Raw genomic sequence first — 17491 nt, 5'->3', positions numbered from 1 at the left:
CTTTGATTTCAGTGGGAGCTAGGATTGACAATTCAAGGAACTAATTGTGTTTTTTTGCTGTTTATAATGCTAAACCAAAGCTGGTTCCAAACTGGATTACAACAGGTTAAATACAGGCTTGATGAAGTTTGGAGAAAAGTTTGCAGTGAGGGCCACTAGCCAGCTCACTGAAAGCCATCCAAGGTTGTTATATAAATAAATGCTCTCTTCAGAATCATTTTGAAACATTCTTACTTTATATATAATTTTTCAAATGGTCATTGTATGGCTACTTGCTGTCTTGACTGTATGGCAGCATGCAGGGTATGTGATGGTGTGCCAGCACACATGGCTTTTATCATATTTTGATACTAGCACAATGGATTGCTCGCACTTTGAATTCTTGATTTGGCTATCCTTAATCCTTTGCTGACATTGATGCTATTTTTTGTTGTTGTGACTGGTTGCAGATATTTTTTCTGTCTTTTTAAATGGTCAAAAAAAACCCAACAAAAGCCATCCAAAGCCCTGGCTCAGTGTTTGCAGATTTCTTTCATCCTTTTTTTTTTTTTTTCCTATCTAGATGCCTATCAAATTCAGCCACGCTTAGCTGCAGTCCTTTGTTCAGTATCTCATAACCAGTGCACTGCCATTCTCTATGCTTAAGGCCCAAATACCACAGATTTTTATTGAAAAAATTCGGCTTGTCCATTCAAAAGAATATTAGTTAGATAAAGCTGTATTTCATTATCACCAAGTTAGGGAACAAAGGCTGATTTTTACTCCTTTGAGTCAGAGTTATGGGTTCAGACTTTTTTCCTATTTGAGACATTTGTTACCTCCCATTTCTGCTGGTGAAAATTGGTAATTTCTGGTAAAGTTGATTTTGATCTTTAGAGTCTGATTAAAATCTTTGATAACCCTGGTTACATCATGCCCCAGAGCAACAGGAAAATGAGTCATGTTTATATGAAAGTAGTGATTCTGTCCTTTATATCCACATTTTTACTTTAAAATGATCTTTGCTGAATGCAGTTGAGGCTTCTGATTTCAGCATTTCTAACACTCTGAACAAGTATAAGAGGAGAAGATCCAGGGACAAAGCCATCTGGGTCATGGTAGGAGGGTTTATTGAGAGTGCTGTTGTGCATGAATAACAGTGAATGGGCTGGTTTGGCTAAATACACTTCCTTAACGGTTCATTCTTTGGGCTGAGACCAAGAGGGAAAATGGGCACAGGCCATTATTGTGTTGAAGAAATTAGCAAACAGAGACTTCAGTCCTATGTAGGGGAGTCAAGAATTAATAGACTTGTCCATTTCAGACTGGTGGCTGGTGTGACCCATTCGGACAGTGTTAGGGAGGACCGGCCTGATGCCTCAGGCATATGTTGAAGTTACCACAGGAAAACAAATCTTTCATATCATATGATCTTTCTTTGCTGACTGTGCCTGTGCCTGCTTTTTGCACTTGGCAAAAGCCTCTTTGCTGAGCATCCAGTTAACTTGATTTCCTTAGTATATACAAGGGATTCGGAACATGCATACAAAAATGTACCACCAGTGAGCTGTCAATAAGTATCTTATTGTGGTATCTGAAAAGTTGTTTTAGCTCTCTTTTTTTTTCAATGAACTATATAACACATAGGCAAGATGTGCTGTGAAGACATGTGACATGCAAGACATGCAAGACGTGAATAGTTTTGTCTTAAAACGTTTGCAATAGAAATTATTTGCTATTGCCTGAAACTTTCTTATATACTTTCATTTCAGGCTGCAGTTTTCCATTTTTTCCCAAGTGTATTTTGCAAAACTACTTATTTTAATACTAAAACTCTGTTTATTTTATGCTATCCCAAATGTTAAGCTTCTGATGTGCTGCAGCTTTTTCATGACTAGCAACTGCCCAGTAAAAGTTGCCAAGAGGAAAAGCTGGAGGTTTTGGCAGCTGGGTGGGAACAGATGACAATCTTGGAATAGATGGGCAAGAGTACTGGGCTTTGTTGTTGTTGCTCAGGAAGCAATGAAGGCCTTTGGCAGTGGGAAGAAGATCCATCGTTCAAACCTTGTTTTAGGGTTCAGGATAAAAAATAGCATGGCATTTCAGGGGAGGCAGGTAAGTTTTGAATCTTTTATTCCTCTTAACTTCAGTGCTGCCCCACAACATCCAGTTCAGTTTCTGCCTGTGGTATCAGCAATGCAAGTGTCAGTGTCGCTCAGAGCTTTTGCTGTTTTGGTGCACAATGAAACACTGACACTGGCACTGGACCTGGTGCCACAGTTTGCTCTGAGCCTGAGTGAACAGCAGTGCCACTGACCTTACTGTGACTGTTTTGGGTTGTCTTCAGTTGGAGACAGTTTCTCCTCCAATGCAGTCTTGATATTTTCACCGTTTTTTACAGATGAGGCCCCTTTTTTACATGCCAGTGGAAAGCAATGGGGTCATGATAGAAGCTGAAATTTGACCTTCACTATTGCATGTGTAACTCTGCTTTGCTTGTGTAAATTACAAAGAGAATCCTTTCAAGTATTGTAAACAGACCTGGTAGTTCAGACTTGCTTGTCAGCCACATTAGACATTTTCATTTTCTGTCACAGCCTGATCTAAGTATCCAACTTCCTAATTAGGTTTTGGATAGCTTCCAAGTTCAGTGCTTGATGTCCAATTATATCTGCAGTAAAATGGCACTTAGAAGTAACTAGGACTTCCAGATAGGAACTTCTGATGATCTGCTAGAAAAATTCAGAATCAAGACATTACTTTAACATCAATAAAACAGAGGAAGCCAATGAACATATTGATACAGTGCCTTCCCTGATGTTCTGTCCTCAAATTATTAGAAGTGTTTGGACTTTGTATTTACCCTTGACAGAACTCTACTGTTGCCATATTGTCCTATCTTTACCTGTGCAAAGCACCCAGAAGTTTGAGTGCTTTAAGGACTTCACAACATGGGCAGGGGCTTCTCAAGTGACCTGTTATTTTTCAAAAGTCTGTATGGATGGGTGAAATTCCAGTACTGAAATTAACAGTAAATAACATGGCTGTCAACCAAGACTAGTTCTTTGCATTTCATTGGAGCAGGTTTAGATTCATACCCTGATAACTAGGTGTATATTTTGGTTCATCAGGTGGAATTAGGTTTTCCAGAGCTGTCTGGACCCGAACCTAGATGCCAAACTTGTGTCCCTGCAAAGGCTCCTGGCCTGTCATTCTCTAAAGGGGAGATACACTGCCTTGAGGCTTGGCACATTGATAATGCTGGTGGTCCCAGCTAGAACCTTTCTTCTGGTTCCTCTCTGGGGGAGGGACATGAAGTCAAACATCAGCATCATGAGTGATGACTCCACTTCCTTCATGTCTGGATTTTGAATGTTCTGGATCAACTTTAACCTGGATAGCCGATAGACATCTTAAAATACAGACTCTGAACCAAGTCAAGTATCTGCAAGTCTGGGAGGGATTGCAGAGTCTGAGGTTTGTTTTCCTTGTTGCAGTTAGTGGCAAAACAATCTTGATTTCTGCTGGCTGTAGAGTAAGGTGAGTACTAAGCTCTGCTGAAAATGGTACACATGTATCACATCTCTGCTGTCAGAGGCACACACTGGATTTCTCTTGAGTTGTATTTCATAGTGGTGAGCATACTCAATGTGTTTCATAAATAATCTTTACTTTCAGTATATGAGCTTTAGAGGTAAGAATCCAACTAGATTAGAGCTCATACCTTTCTCAATAGACAAATGTAGTGAGCACTGAATTTTCCTGCACCAGTGACTACAAACTCTGAAAGGACCAACAAGTAGGTCCTTAGCAGGCATGGGACAGCTCTACAGTGCCTGTCCTTGTGAAGGATCTGGGACTGCACATGGAAGTGTCATGGTGTGCAGTTCATATGTATTCAGCCACTACATGTGCCCCAGAGGACTTGGATGGTAGTGTAATATGGGGAGCAAAGAGATGCTTTGAGTTACTGGGAGGGAACACACAGCATTTCTTGCAGGTGATGGAAATGTTCCTTTGTTGGGGAAGTGAGACTTTTTGCAACGGTATCTGAAACTGAAAAATCAGACTAAGGCCATGACAGGATTGTCCACATGCCATACTGTTGGCCTTTTCTATCTGGCTTACTTCAAGTATGGGGTCTCACAAAGTCACATCCTATTATTTGTCAGCCATGAATCATCATTTCTTTTAACTGGTTAAATTGAGGAGCAAGGTGCAAGGAGAATGACCGTCATTAATCAGGGCAGATGGGTTGAATAAGTGGTCACACGTTTTTATCCCTAGCCAGTGGAACTGGCTTGACAGCCAACAGCAGCCTTATGGCTCTTATTTTGTTCCTGAAGGGAGCCATTCTCTTCTTCCCTTGGCAATTTTTTAAGTTCTTTATTGCTGTGTATCATACAGGCATTGGATAAAAAGTTTAATACCCACCACATTGCCTGCAGTGTAGCAACCAAAGGGCAGTGGGACTCCTGTCCTGTGTGGTGTACTCCATCTTTACACAAAGCTCCCTGTCTTGCACCAGTGGTGAGGAGAAGCTGGATGTCTAGCAGAAGTTTGATAAGAGCATGACAAGAGCAGCTCACTCCTGTCAAAGATAATCTTGAACTATTTTCCTACCAGGCTGGTAGTGGAAGTGGAGATCTATAGGGATTCACCATCATTCAGCAGCTTGGGTTCATGTCTCTGTATATAGTGGTCCTGCTCCTCCCACAAAAAAAAAAAAAAAAAAAAAATCCAAAACAAAACAACAGCTACAACAACAACAAAAAAACCCCCAGTAGCTTTTTATGTGCTCAGTAGCAAATAGCTTTGTGAGAATGATGCCCAAAGAACTTTTCTGCCCCTCCTGGTGGTCTACCAGCCTGGAGTGGGGACCTTGGTGGTCTCAGCCTGACTGGTTTCTCTAGGTCAGTGCTCAAGACAAGGTGGTGGGCTTAGCTGGCCTAAAAATTGTCATGCCAGGGCAAGGAGTGAAGAAAGCAGGCTGGTTTCTAAACTCTTCCTCACCAGTCCCTGGGAGATTGGGACCACAAGAAGAGAAGGTCGTGTAAGGTACTTGGAATAAGCTGGGAAGTGCATATGGGGAAAGATTCTTTGTTTCTGCCACCAAAAAAAGGGTGCAGCAGCAGGTAGGGCCCTGGCAGGAGGTGAGGGAAGGGCTGTGGCCGTAGCCCCTGGCCAGGCTTTGTCTGCCATGCAGATTAGGTGCAGGGCTTTTCTGGCTCAGCAGTTGCTAGGCTCTTCCCTGCTATTGACTTGGTGGAGAGGCTGAGGGGGGTGGGTGGGAGGGACTGCATTACATTGTTTCTTTGAGTTGTTTTTCTCCCCCCTTCTATGGGGAGATGGGCTTGATCCTCTGGTTTTGGATTTCAGAGGCAGAAGGCAAGACATGACCAGCTGGTGTCTTGAAATGGCACAGGTGCAGTGGCTGCGGGAGGGGGGAGCCAGGAATAATTACAGGTTTGTGAAGCATCAGGCTCTGCCTGAAAAGGGCTCATCGAGAAACCGCTCTTTATGGAAAATTAATGGTGAAGCTGGAAAAAATGTCAGGCCCACTATTGTTGTCATGGGGTAGTGATGCCTTAAAGGAGCAGCACCTCCTGCTCGCCTCCCCTCCATGGGCAGCCCAGAGCTGGCATGCAGCTTTCTGATCCCACAGCAATTGAAATTTCATGTCACTGTCATCAGATTTAATGGCCTTGAGTCCTTGTCTCTTCTCCCTGCTGCTGCCCTCCCCCTTTCCACCCCTCATTTGTGATTATGCTTGCTCTTTCCTTTGGAAGCCTTTTAGTTATTTGGCCCCTAAACCTGTTTCTGCCCCATTGGATGAACGCTAAGTGGACCAGAAAGCCCAAATTACATGATGTGAAGAACTCAAAAGCATTGCCTCTCCTGGTGGTGGGGGTTATTACTGAAAGACTATGTGGCATGTTGGAAAGCTTCTCCCAAAACCCATTAGGATTTATCTGGGGAGAGACCAGACTCTTAGCTAAAGCTCTTTCTCATAGTACCAGAAATGCACCTTATAAAGAAAACAGAAAGGTTGCTAAGGCAAGAACAATTAATTGTGTCCCACACCCAGGCCTGTGTACAGACAGTCTCATACCTCTGAATATAACATACATGCTAAATATAGCATGCCTCACCTGCATATATTCTGTTCTCTTGGTTTTTGTCCATCTCTACAGCTCAGATCTATAATCAGATATTATTTAAAAAAGAAACAACAGTGTGGCAGATTTTGTGGTGAACTTGAAAGTCATCCCACCACATTGTATCTGCAACACACAGTGCTGTTTGTGGGAGCTTTGAAAGTAATAATCTCAAATTACCTGCCAGTTCCTAGAGAGCTGTCAGTGGGGCCTCCTTACATTCCTGTTGATGAGACCTTTGTACTCAGAAGGCAGAAGTCTCTGTCTCTCCTCTGGTCATATGAAGCTTTTATTTCTTGATCAGATGCTGGACTCTCCAGATTGAGATGTAGTTGGGTCACCAGCTCCCATAGATTAAAAATTTTTTACTAAAACCCCTTTCTTAATATTGGTAGAAGTGTTCTCTGAGGAGTAGTTTTTAGAGGTTTCTAAAATGTATTAGTTAGAATGTCTCTTTCTCCAAGCCCTGTGAAATCACAGTGGTGGTATTAAACCAGCTCTCCTTTCAAGCTGCAAGAAATGAAAAACAGTGCTAATAAACTCCATTAAAAGCTCCTGAAACTGCAGCAAATGGTTCTCTATAAACAATAAAAGTTTTTAGTGTTGGCTGTGGAGGACACTGGGGCAGTGCTTTGGTGGCTGAAGGCTTTATTGTGGCAAGCTCAGGACACTTCATAATATGACACATTCACATAGGGGGTTCATCCCATCCATGTGCTGATGATCACTGCTGTGGAGGTGCAGGAGCACGTTTTTATGTGATAGCCTCTTTGAAACTTCACCTACTTTTTAATAAAGGGATGAGTGTGTGTTTGTGTGCAAGTCTGGTGTTCTGTACTCAGGAAGCTCCATTTGACCAGGTGTGCCAAAACTCCCTCTAAAACTGACAGAAGTTAGGGTTTTTTTTCTGTCACCTTTCCTTATCTCAGGCCCTTTAAACAAGCCGTGGTCTCACTGGAAGCTTTTCTACCTCCTATCTTAAAATGTCACACTTCAGAATTGTGTTGTTCAAGGAAGATTAGGCCCCAGCCAACTACACTGAGTTAAATTTGGAGAGAAAGTTAATGTTTGTGAAGGAAGAGGAAGCAGTTATTTGGAAAGGTGATTTTTTTGCTTGTACATGCCAAATGATGACTGTTAGGATAGTTTGATATGGAAGTGACAGATTATACTTTAAGTTGGGAAGGCCCTGGTGCCCATGGAACAACAATGTACAGACTTTAATGAAAATGTAGTGGATACTTTCTGGTTGTTGTATCTTCACTTCTAGTATAATACCTGCTGCCATATGTGGGTATTCCCAGACTGTCTCTGAGCAGCCTCAAACAAGTGCCAAACCTTCGTGTCTCCCAGGGTGTGACTATCTCACCAGAAGATGCTGCTGTTGATGAGTGCTGTCTCAGAATGCCTCTGGACCATGTTCTGCCCTCGGTGGCAGCTATGCTGCAATCTCTCTCTAACAGCGATTTCTCTCCCTCCCATCTCCCTTTCCCTTCTGCAGACATGCCTGGAGTTAGAGCGATACCTTCAGACCGAGCCACGGAAGATCTCTGAGACCTTTGGTGAGGATTTGGACTGTTTCCTTCATGCCTCCTCAGCCCCAGATGCAGAGGACAACATACGGCGGCTGGAGCCCATCCTTTTGCCAGTGGAGACGAGCACGTGTGACAAAAGCGCCAGCATGGACATCATCCTCTCCCGTGACAAGCTGCTGTCTGAGACGTGCCTCAGCTCGCAGCCCACCAGCTCTTCCACAGAAGGCTACACGGCCGTCAACCAGGCCCAGCTCAATGCAGTGACCTCATTAACCCCCCCTTCCTCTCCGGAGCTCAGCCGCCACCTCGTCAAAACCCCACAGACTCTCTCAGCAGTGGATGGCACAGTGACGTTGAAACTGGTGGCCAAGAAAACTTCACTCAGTTCTGTGAAAGTGGGGGTAGCAACAGCGACTGCGGGGACAATAAAAAGTGGGCAAAGTGACAGTGAGCAAGGAGGTGCAGGGACAGAAGCATCCCCAGAAAACAAGAAGAGGGTTCATCGCTGTCAATTTAATGGGTGCCGGAAAGTTTACACAAAGAGCTCCCACTTAAAGGCTCACCAGAGGACTCATACAGGTACTTATGCAGGGTGCTTCTCTCATCTTGTCCTGCCACCTACCCGTAACCATCTCTTTTTATTCTCATTTAGAAAAGAAAAAAAAATCTCTTCTGAAAGTCCAAGCTTCTGTCTATGAAACAGAACAGTGGAAAATATGGTAGTCCAGCAAATGTATCCATTATTCAATAGAACAGAGGAGTTCACCATCTACCATTAACCTCTTGGGGTTTCATATGTCTTATGGGGCTTGATGCAGAGTAATTTTAGGATACCTAAGGGATGTAGATGTATCATTCATGTTAAAACTATGTGCATGTCACTTCGGGTTTTTGGCACTCACTTCCCCGAGACAACTTTAAAAATGTAAAGTTTAGTCAAATGTTACTTTCTTCAAATAGAAACTAGCGTGGGTAGGTTTTTGGTGCCTTTTGTATGGGAGAAAGAGAAATGTGTTTCAGATCTTAAATATGAGGTTGAGGAATAATCTGTGCATGAGGCAGCGTGTGCATATGCAGACATGTAGGCATGCAGAGACACCCTTCAGATACTCATGATCTTGGACTTCTCCAGTGCTAAAATATAGTAAGAACAAATAAAAGAATGACATGGAGTTTGAATGAAATAATGTAGGTAGAGAGGGAATGGGCTGTATGGATAGATGTGAGGCTGTTATTTTGGGTAACATTTACAAATGTGTTATATATATATATATCTGTGTGTAAGCTGGTTGAAGCATACGGAATTGGCTTAGGCTGGCTGTTCAGGTTCCCTCCTCATTTCTTCATAGTCCCCAGCAGCTCTTCAGCTGGTATTCATTGGCATTAATAGCTATGCCGTTCACACACGTTGCTGCTTTGTTCTAAGCTTCACACGTGATGAGAGATGATAAATTCCCATTAGCACTGTCTTATCATGTGATTATTCTTGTTTCCAGAGGGATTGCTATAATCAGTTTTCTCAATTCTACTGTAAAATGTGTGGTCTCTTACAATAACTGCACATTTAGTTCACGATCTTATCATGCAGGCAGATTCCTAGAAGCAAGGTTGTTCTTGCAAGGTAGAAAATAACACGTTGGACCAACACAGTAAATCAGATAAATATGTGGGTTGTTAAGAGAGCTGCATTCATCACATACTAGGCAGCACTGTAAAAGTTACATGGTCTGAAGTATAAATCATAGTAAGACATAAAAGGCATTGATCTTTTTATATGGGCTTTCTAGTGCTTTTACTGGGGATAGCTGCCTTGCCAGGAGTGACCTCACCTGTTATTCAGTGATTTGAAAGCCAGTGAAAGTAGTACAATAATTTTAAAATCAGCATCAACATGGTCAGAATGTTGGTTCCTTGTAGCACCAATGCTGCTGTGAGGGCTTGTCCCTGCTGGGGCTGGCCAGTGGGACATTCCAGCCAAGGCCTTCCAGCAGGTGATGGAGCTTCCATGAAAGCACAAATGAAGAGTGTGAGAGCTGTTGACCCAGTGATCTTGTCTGTTCAGATATGACACCATGTTTGTTCTCGAGCTGGAAGTGATGGGTCTTACACAGCTTTTCCTGAGCTTAGTTAGGGATGTGACACAATAGTGTGGAAAGGGTGAACTTGGGAAGTTTTCCTGGTGTAGTCATGCAAATGGGGATATGAACAAGGAATCATGCGGAGCACTTACAAGAACTTCTAATCTCTCAGCACCTCAAACCTTTGGTGTCAAAATCTTGTAAGAGTTTGCATGCTTTTGAACCCAGCTTTAGGCCTGGTTGAATTTTCTGAGGCCAAAACCTTTCCCCTCTAACATTACCATATGAAATCTTATGTTTTACAATTAATCTACAATGAGAAATGTTTCTCACTGGCCCTGTGATCTTTCTGTTGAATAGCCTTGGATTGTAGGTGGTGCCATGACGTGCTGAGCCTGCCCATCCACAGCAGTGCTTGATGTGGTGAGAGAGGCACGTCTGCCTTTGCTGGCAGAGAGGGGAGACCTTTATCAGAGGATGAGACTGCAGCTGCCTGGGTGCAGAGCCCAGACCTCCCACTCCCAGCACTTCACCTGGTGGGATCAGCTAGCTCTGATATTGCCAGTTAAACCATCAGAGGTTTAAACAGCCCCAAATTATGGGAGTGTTTCTGTTTCCATTCACCATGTCCTGAGCAGATAGCTTAGGTTGTTAGGAAAGCAGGAAGACAAAAAACAAGAGGGAATACAAGCTTGGAATGATGATCTCTCTCATCCTAACAGCTGTAAAGCCACTCTGCCCCTATCCATGTCCTTGCTGTGCACAGCTTTGTAGAAAGCATGGTGATGAGGACTGAATGCAGCCTTGTTGTTAAAACACATCTCTGATGCAGAACCTGAGAGCAGGACACCTGTCTCTCATTTTGTCTGTGGAAAGAAGATTGTCTAAATACCTGTGAACATTTACATCCTGGGAGCAACCTCAGTAAGTCGAGGGAAGGAGTGCGATAGGCTTGCCTAAACAGCTTATTTGAGTCTGGAGCACCAAGTCATTCAGACTCCTTCATACTGCTTGCATGCTCTGTTCCCTGAAAACACACTGACTGCTGGATGCCTTAAATGAGAGCTGGTACAATCAGGACATCTAATGTGTTCACACTGACCTCTTCAGTGGGGTTCCCCACAGGGAGCTCCTGCCTCTGGTGAAAACATGGGACGCAGAGGAGTAGCTATGGATATTTGGGACTGAATTATAAATGTCAGGGCTGTGTCCTTTCCCATGCAGCCTGCAGGGCATGGGACAAGGAGCCCTTTTTTCCATGGGTGCTTTGTTTTTTTCACGCCTGAACTGAGTGTGCCGTGGGTTGCAAATGCACCCAGCAGTGCCAATGGCTAGTAGCCACTTGGCTTAGTCAGTGGCTGAGCCAAAGGGCTTGAAATGATTGCAGGCTATTTTCCTTTGGCTGGTGGTTCGTTAGTGTGTCATGCGAGAGCAGCGTGCCAGTGTGGGCTCTGTGGAAGGGTGTGAGTGCCCGGCGCACAAAGAGCTCCCGGTGTGGGGCTCAGGCACTGAGGCAGATGTGGGCTGGTCACTCAGCCTGCACGTGCAAAGTCCGCTTGCTGGATCAAAGGGATTTACTGCAGTGCATGAAAACAAGCAGCCATGGGCTGGGGAGCGGCTGGGGGGTGGAAGGCAGCGGAAGGAGGCTGCATTCCTTTCATTCATATGTAAGGCTGACCAGACAGGCTCTGGCTGCTGTTCCTGCTGCTGCGGGATGAGCCAGGCTGGGCTGCAGGCAATGCGGGCTGATAGCAGCTTGCTAGATTGGGAACAATCCTCTCTTGGGTTTTACTTTGCTGGGAAGCCCAGGAACCATCAAACCCCACATTTCACATTTCGCTTGGTGCATCTTCCACTTACTGTCCCACATCTCATCTGCAAGAGAATCAGGACAGCACTCTAAGGCCCATCAGTGGTCGAACTGGTTATGAAATCACCTTCTGGATGACCTTTGGAGAGGGAAAAACAATCATCTGTGTGGGAGAGAATTTAATCTGGAAGGGAAAGGGAAAAACATTGTCTGTATGGAAAGGGAAATGAAAATATTTGACTGAACTCAAAGCAAGCTAAAGTTAAGGGTGCACCTAAAGTTAAGGGTGTGTAAAGGAGCTAAGAGCAGTGGTGGGACTGACTGTCAGAGTGCAGCAAAGAAGCCCCTCGGGTAAGAAATAGCAGCTGGGCCTGTAAACAGGAAGAAAGGTGAGCTAGAGGTTTGGGAAAACCACACTGCCAGTGTGAGGGTGCAGTAAAAATATCTAAAGAAGGAGCAACCAGGACTGTCATGGTAATTCAACTCTGGCACATTCTCTCACAGTTATTCGGGGAGCAGACATCAGTGCAAACAATGGCATTTTCTCTCTTTTGAGAGAGGAAAATTTTCATCCTGCCTTCACACATGTGTGGAGATGAACTGTCAATGTAATGGAGAGTGGAGAGGAAAGGAATTCCAATGAGCCAAACCCCATGTATAATCATCAGTACTTCCTAAATTAGAAAACAGGATATTGCTGGAGAGTGTTGAATGCAAATAAGTCTAAGGGTGAGCTGGCCTGTGACCTATGGAAAGATTAGTCATGGGATGTGACTGTCTCCCAGATCAGAGACTGCTGGAGATTTCTATCTCCTGACAAAACCATTCCTATCAGCCTTCCTTGCAGTAATTTGCAGGGAAAGGTATAAGATGGTGTAGGTCCTTTCTGACAGGGGATGACACAGCACATAACAACTGGCCAGGAAATCCTTAAGATTGGGACAATGATTTAAAAAATTACCCTTATGGGGTTCTGCTAGGATTTACATTTTACAAGTATCAGAAGGTTTGCTTTTTCTTTTTTTTCTTTATCCATCCAAAACCAGGATTGGATACAACTGGATCTCAAGTCTGAGAAACAACAGTTGGGTACCTCAGATCTGTATTTAGGTTTCTAAGGGCTAAACAAGTGGGAAATACCCATGTAAATAGATGTTACTAGTCTACATGTGATCTTAAGATAGCACTTCTTAAGTGGGGTTTGTTTCACATTGTCAGGACATCTTATTTTAAATTATATAGTTCTTTGATCCAAAATGCTGGGTGAGAGTAACTAAAACAAACAAATCCACCCTGCAGGAAAACAAAGTACTACATTTGCAAGAAAAAGATGAGACACAAGAGATTAGAAAGAGCATTTACCAACAGAGGGTTTTTGAGATTGTGTATCAAATAATAGAGAAGAACTTTCACCAAGTGTTGAGATGAAAGAAAATACCTGAAATCTGAAAATTATTGATGGGGACAAAGTTGAGGAGTGTAGTCTGGATGATAGGAAAGAAGATTAATACAAAGGAAAGGAATAACAGAGAAAATAAAGGCTCTGTGTCAGTGATAGGACATGAATGGGAAGCTGCATTGCTGTATTGTTTTAGTGTAGTAGCATCTGTGAACAGAAAACCATTGAAGACAAGGAAAAAGCCAGTAGCCAAGCACAGCACCAATTCTGCAGGATTCAAGACCGAATAATGACTTAGGGAAAAGCATTTGGGAGAGCAGTATTGGTCACATAGGAGAAATTAAGGCCAAAGCCCAAGATGTTTTGTTGTACAGAGACCCATGGCTTTGTGATGAGTCCACAGCTCTGTGTGCAGGACTGAAACCTCCAGGGGACATGGAGGGACATGGAGGATCCTGAAGCTCCAAGGGCAGCAGCTGAAGCAACACATGAATACGCTGCTGGAAGTGAGAGCCAGGGAATTGAAGGAGGAAGGGTATGTGACAGACCTTCATCCAAGGCTGCATTTCTTGGGGAGTATAGTTGTTTAGCCAATTTGGAAAGATGTGGTTTTGTTGTGATGTTGGACTTTTTAAAAGTTTTTTTTTGTGTAAAAACATAACAAGTCTTTATCAAAGCTGATTAAAATAAGGCCAGCTTGATCCCAAACTCTCTCTAACTTTCTGATCTTGAAACCTTTTAGCCATTTGGCAAGTTTGGAGGGGAGTGTGGTTATTTTCTTGTGGAGAGTCAGAGCCTCGCTTCATTATTACAGCAAGAGCTTAGACTTAAAAAATTATCTTTGAGAACCACCCAGGCAGCAGGAGGATGGCCCTTGCCAAAAGCAGCCCTTGCTATTTAAACCACCAATGGTGTTCATCCATAGGTCAGTTGTCAATACCTGAATTCTCAGTCCCATGTTTCTCAGCTCCATCATTTGCCAAATCAATAGCATGGGACAATCTTAATTTTTGGGTTTGAAAATGTAAATAGGTGTTATTTGTTTGCCATGTGAGAAGATTTCTGGCACAAGGTAGACCTAGAAATTGATATTTTCTGTCTGTTCAGCTGCAGGAGGGCAAGTGCAGGTGCCTCCAAGTGTTATGGCAGTCTACCTTGGTAAGGCACAGAGGAGCCTTCTAGAATTTGGTGAATTTGTAATTTGGTGTTTTCTTTATACCCATCCACCTGCTTCTGAGCCCCTGTGAAGCAGCCAGCCAGTGGGCAAATGATCACAAAAAGAGATGGAAAGAAAAACCCACCAATTTGTCTTCTGCCAGTTTCCCTTTGTGTTGCTGCTGTCCCACACTGGTTAGAATTGGCAAGTTAACCAGGAGAAGCTATGATTTTCCTGTCCATTTGTCCAAAAGCACTGTCATTTCTAAACTATTTGAGGTGATGCCAGGGATGAATTGGAGACGTGTCCTCAGAAATGCTGTTTTAGGCTGAGGGGGGCATGACTGGGGGACCTGAAGAGCTCTGGGCAGGAAAAGCCAAGTGTGCTACCTCTCATCTTAAAGGCAAGTGCTGGGTTAGAGGCTTTTCCTAAGCACAGTGTGGGTGTCTGAGTCTGGGTCATGTCTGGGCAGATAGTAGCCAGCAGCCTGGATGGACCTCTCCTAATCCAGAGCCTGTCTTTCCCACCCCACATGGACACAGTCCCACACACCTGCATACCACCAGCAGCAACTTGAAAGCAGGAGCAGATGAGCTACAAGGTTTCATGGAAGCTGATCTAAATACAGCAGAGGTGTCCATGCTTTTGCCAAGGGTGGTGGGGTCCCAAATAAAACCATGGCACAATGGCATAAGCAGCCATTTTTACAGTAAAAAACAGCTGCAGGTAGGAGATCAGCCTGATTGGGATAGGGAATATGAGATACCCATTCAGTCCCATGCTCTCTGGTCAGGTGTCTGTGAGGCTGTTTTTGAAATAAGTTCCATTGTCTGACTCAGGTTCCATGTCACCACAGGAATTGCTTTTCAATGCCCAGGATGGTGTTCTGGGCAGTGGTGTGAGGCACAGAGTACATCTCCAGCCATCCAGTGGTTGTGTCCACCACTGTCAGCATCTGGTGCCTGCCTTGGTGGGTTTGTGGGAGTGTGATGTAATTGATCTGCCAGGCCTCCCCATACTTATATTTCAGCCATTGTCCCCTTATCACAAGGGCTTTATGCTTGGCCTGCCTGATTGCAGCACATGTTTCATAGTTACTGTCTGTGGTTAAGTCCACCCCTTGGTCATGAGCCCACCATGTTGCATCTCTTCCCTGATGACCTGAGCCATCATGGACCCACCAAGCCAAAACTAATTCACCTTTATGTTGCCAGTCCAGACCTGTCTGAGACACTTTCATCTTGGCAGCCTAATCCACCTGTTCATTGTTGCAGTGTTCTTCAGTAGCCCAGCTTTTGGGTATGTGGGCATGTGCATGGGGTACTTTTACAGGCAGTTTCTCTACCTGTGGCAGTGTCTTGCCACAATTCATCAGCCTACATGCATGGGTTTACCTCTATGCTGCCAGTTGTCTAGGCAGTCCCACAGAACATTTGACAGGAACAAGGCATTAAAATTCCTTGGCTACAAGACATAGTTAATATTATTAATTAATTATTATTCAATCTTCTTTTGGTTAAATTATTTGTTCCTTTTGCATAGTCTTCTCCTTTTGAGTTCTTGAATCCGTGCACCGTGAGTTGATGGTCATAATCTCCTTCCGCTAAAATTACCCTTTCCCTAGTTTGATGAGTTGGCATTGTTTTTTCCTTGTAATCTGGTCTTATCTTGGTTGTTTTGTCAATTGTCTTTGGTTCCTTGATTTAGAAGAGGTCTTTCATGTGGAGGTGGTAGAAAAGCCTCACGGCCCTGCGGGGCAGGCTGGTTTTGGCCTCCACTCTGTAGAACAGTTTGGACCACCTCAAGGTGCTCTTTTCCCAGCAGTCTGTCCATACTGAAGATGAGGACGTCCATCACCTTCCCCGTCCCTGAGGTTTCTTCACGTTTCTCCAGATGCAGAAGGCAATACAAGCCATGCTGAGCAGCCTTACAGGTTGCCAGGCTGTACAGAGCAACGAGCTCATGTCAAGGGGCAAGGTGGTTCCAAAACTGGCACGAAGGATAGGGCAGGCTGGAGGCTGCACTCTGTGGGACAATGGGTGATTGCCTCAGTCACTCAGGAGCGATGTCCAGCCTCTCCCTGACCTGGTGCTGGCATTTGCAAAGGCCTGTGGTGCTGGTCCATGCAGCAGTCATGCTCTCGGCGAAAGCAGGCGATTTCTTTGGACCCTCGGGAATGATGCCCATCCTGAACCTCACCCAGCCCATGGGACTGCAGGAGTCTAGGCTGCTGGTGCATTCTTTGGCCGTACACGTGGGGGCAGTGAATGACAGAGACAGCCTGTGGAGCACTATGGTCAGGAAAACCACCAGGATGAGCCTCATTCCGGTCCTTTGCAAGAGTGACACCTTGACTCGTGAGCTGCCTTGGCGTGCCATGTTGGTTGCAGCTCAGGCTGTGATGTTCCGGCTGCTCAGTCTCCATGTGCTTGCTCGTGTTGGCATTGTGACATCATGGGCTGCTGTCACACAGGGCTCCGTGATGTCACAACACCTTTCCCGCCTGGCTGGCAGGCAATGAAAGCCAAAATGGAGCTGGGAAGCACCTGGGTAGATAGATTTGGAAGCTTGTCCCACTGCTATGACTGCTGGCAGGGAGTGGCACTGTGTCCCACAGGATTTGTACTGTGAGCTGTGCCCAGCCTCCATCCAAGCTGCATTCAGTGCTGTGCCCCAGCTGGGCAGCCATGATATGTTTCCACACAAAATCCTCTTGAGGGCAAAGTGTCAACCCATGTTAAGAGGAAAGCCAAATTTCATGCATTTTGACAAAAAATTTTAACCCCTCTTGATCAGGGTCTTGGACAAACTGACCTGTAAGAGGAATAACAGATCGTTCTCAACATACCATTGCCTTTTACCATCACAATGTCAATTGGATACAGTCTACCATATAAAATTTCAAAGGGATTTACTCCCTTCATAACATGTGTGGTGATTCAGATTCTCACTAAAGCATAGGTAACACATCTACGCTCTCCTTTGTGGATTTGCCACCCAGCACCCCTTTCTGCACAGAACTGTAAATAAGTACCTCGACTCTGTGTGTGGATCAACTTCTTGCACAGTGGGTGAAGCCACCTGTTTCAGGACAATGACTGCAGAACCAAAATCTTTCCACTGGTCAGCTTTAGACATGATAAGAAGGCTTAATAAGAATCAAAGTCTTTAAAACACTGCAGGCCAGTTTGCAGTCCCAGAAGTCCCCATTTGCAGATAAGCACACACATGTTGTGTTAGGTAGATTTGTTCCTGAAGATGTCTGGCTTTCAAGACTCAGAACTGAAAATTGTGGCTGCAAAAACTGAATGCTGAAAAAACATTTGCAAGCATGCTAGCTAAGCTAATGATGACAAACATGAGTTTCAAGATAAAA

General features: G+C 44.3%; 1 protein-coding gene across 2 annotated transcripts in view; it reads left to right on the top strand.

Moving 5' to 3' along the window:
* The window catches only part of KLF7 (KLF transcription factor 7), a 65349-nt gene that overhangs the window by 22982 nt on the left and 24876 nt on the right, over positions 1-17491 (top strand). For both annotated transcript variants that reach the window (XM_063162353.1, XM_063162352.1), the window contains one exon: positions 7639-8251. In XM_063162353.1, coding sequence (XP_063018423.1) covers positions 7639-8251 — 613 coding nt within the window. The remainder of the gene's footprint in view (positions 1-7638; positions 8252-17491) is intronic.

The sequence above is a fragment of the Melospiza melodia genome, chromosome 8, assembly GCF_035770615.1.
Source record: "Melospiza melodia melodia isolate bMelMel2 chromosome 8, bMelMel2.pri, whole genome shotgun sequence".
Taxonomy (NCBI): domain Eukaryota; kingdom Metazoa; phylum Chordata; class Aves; order Passeriformes; family Passerellidae; genus Melospiza; species Melospiza melodia.
This window is presented reverse-complemented; position numbering and strand designations above follow the sequence as displayed.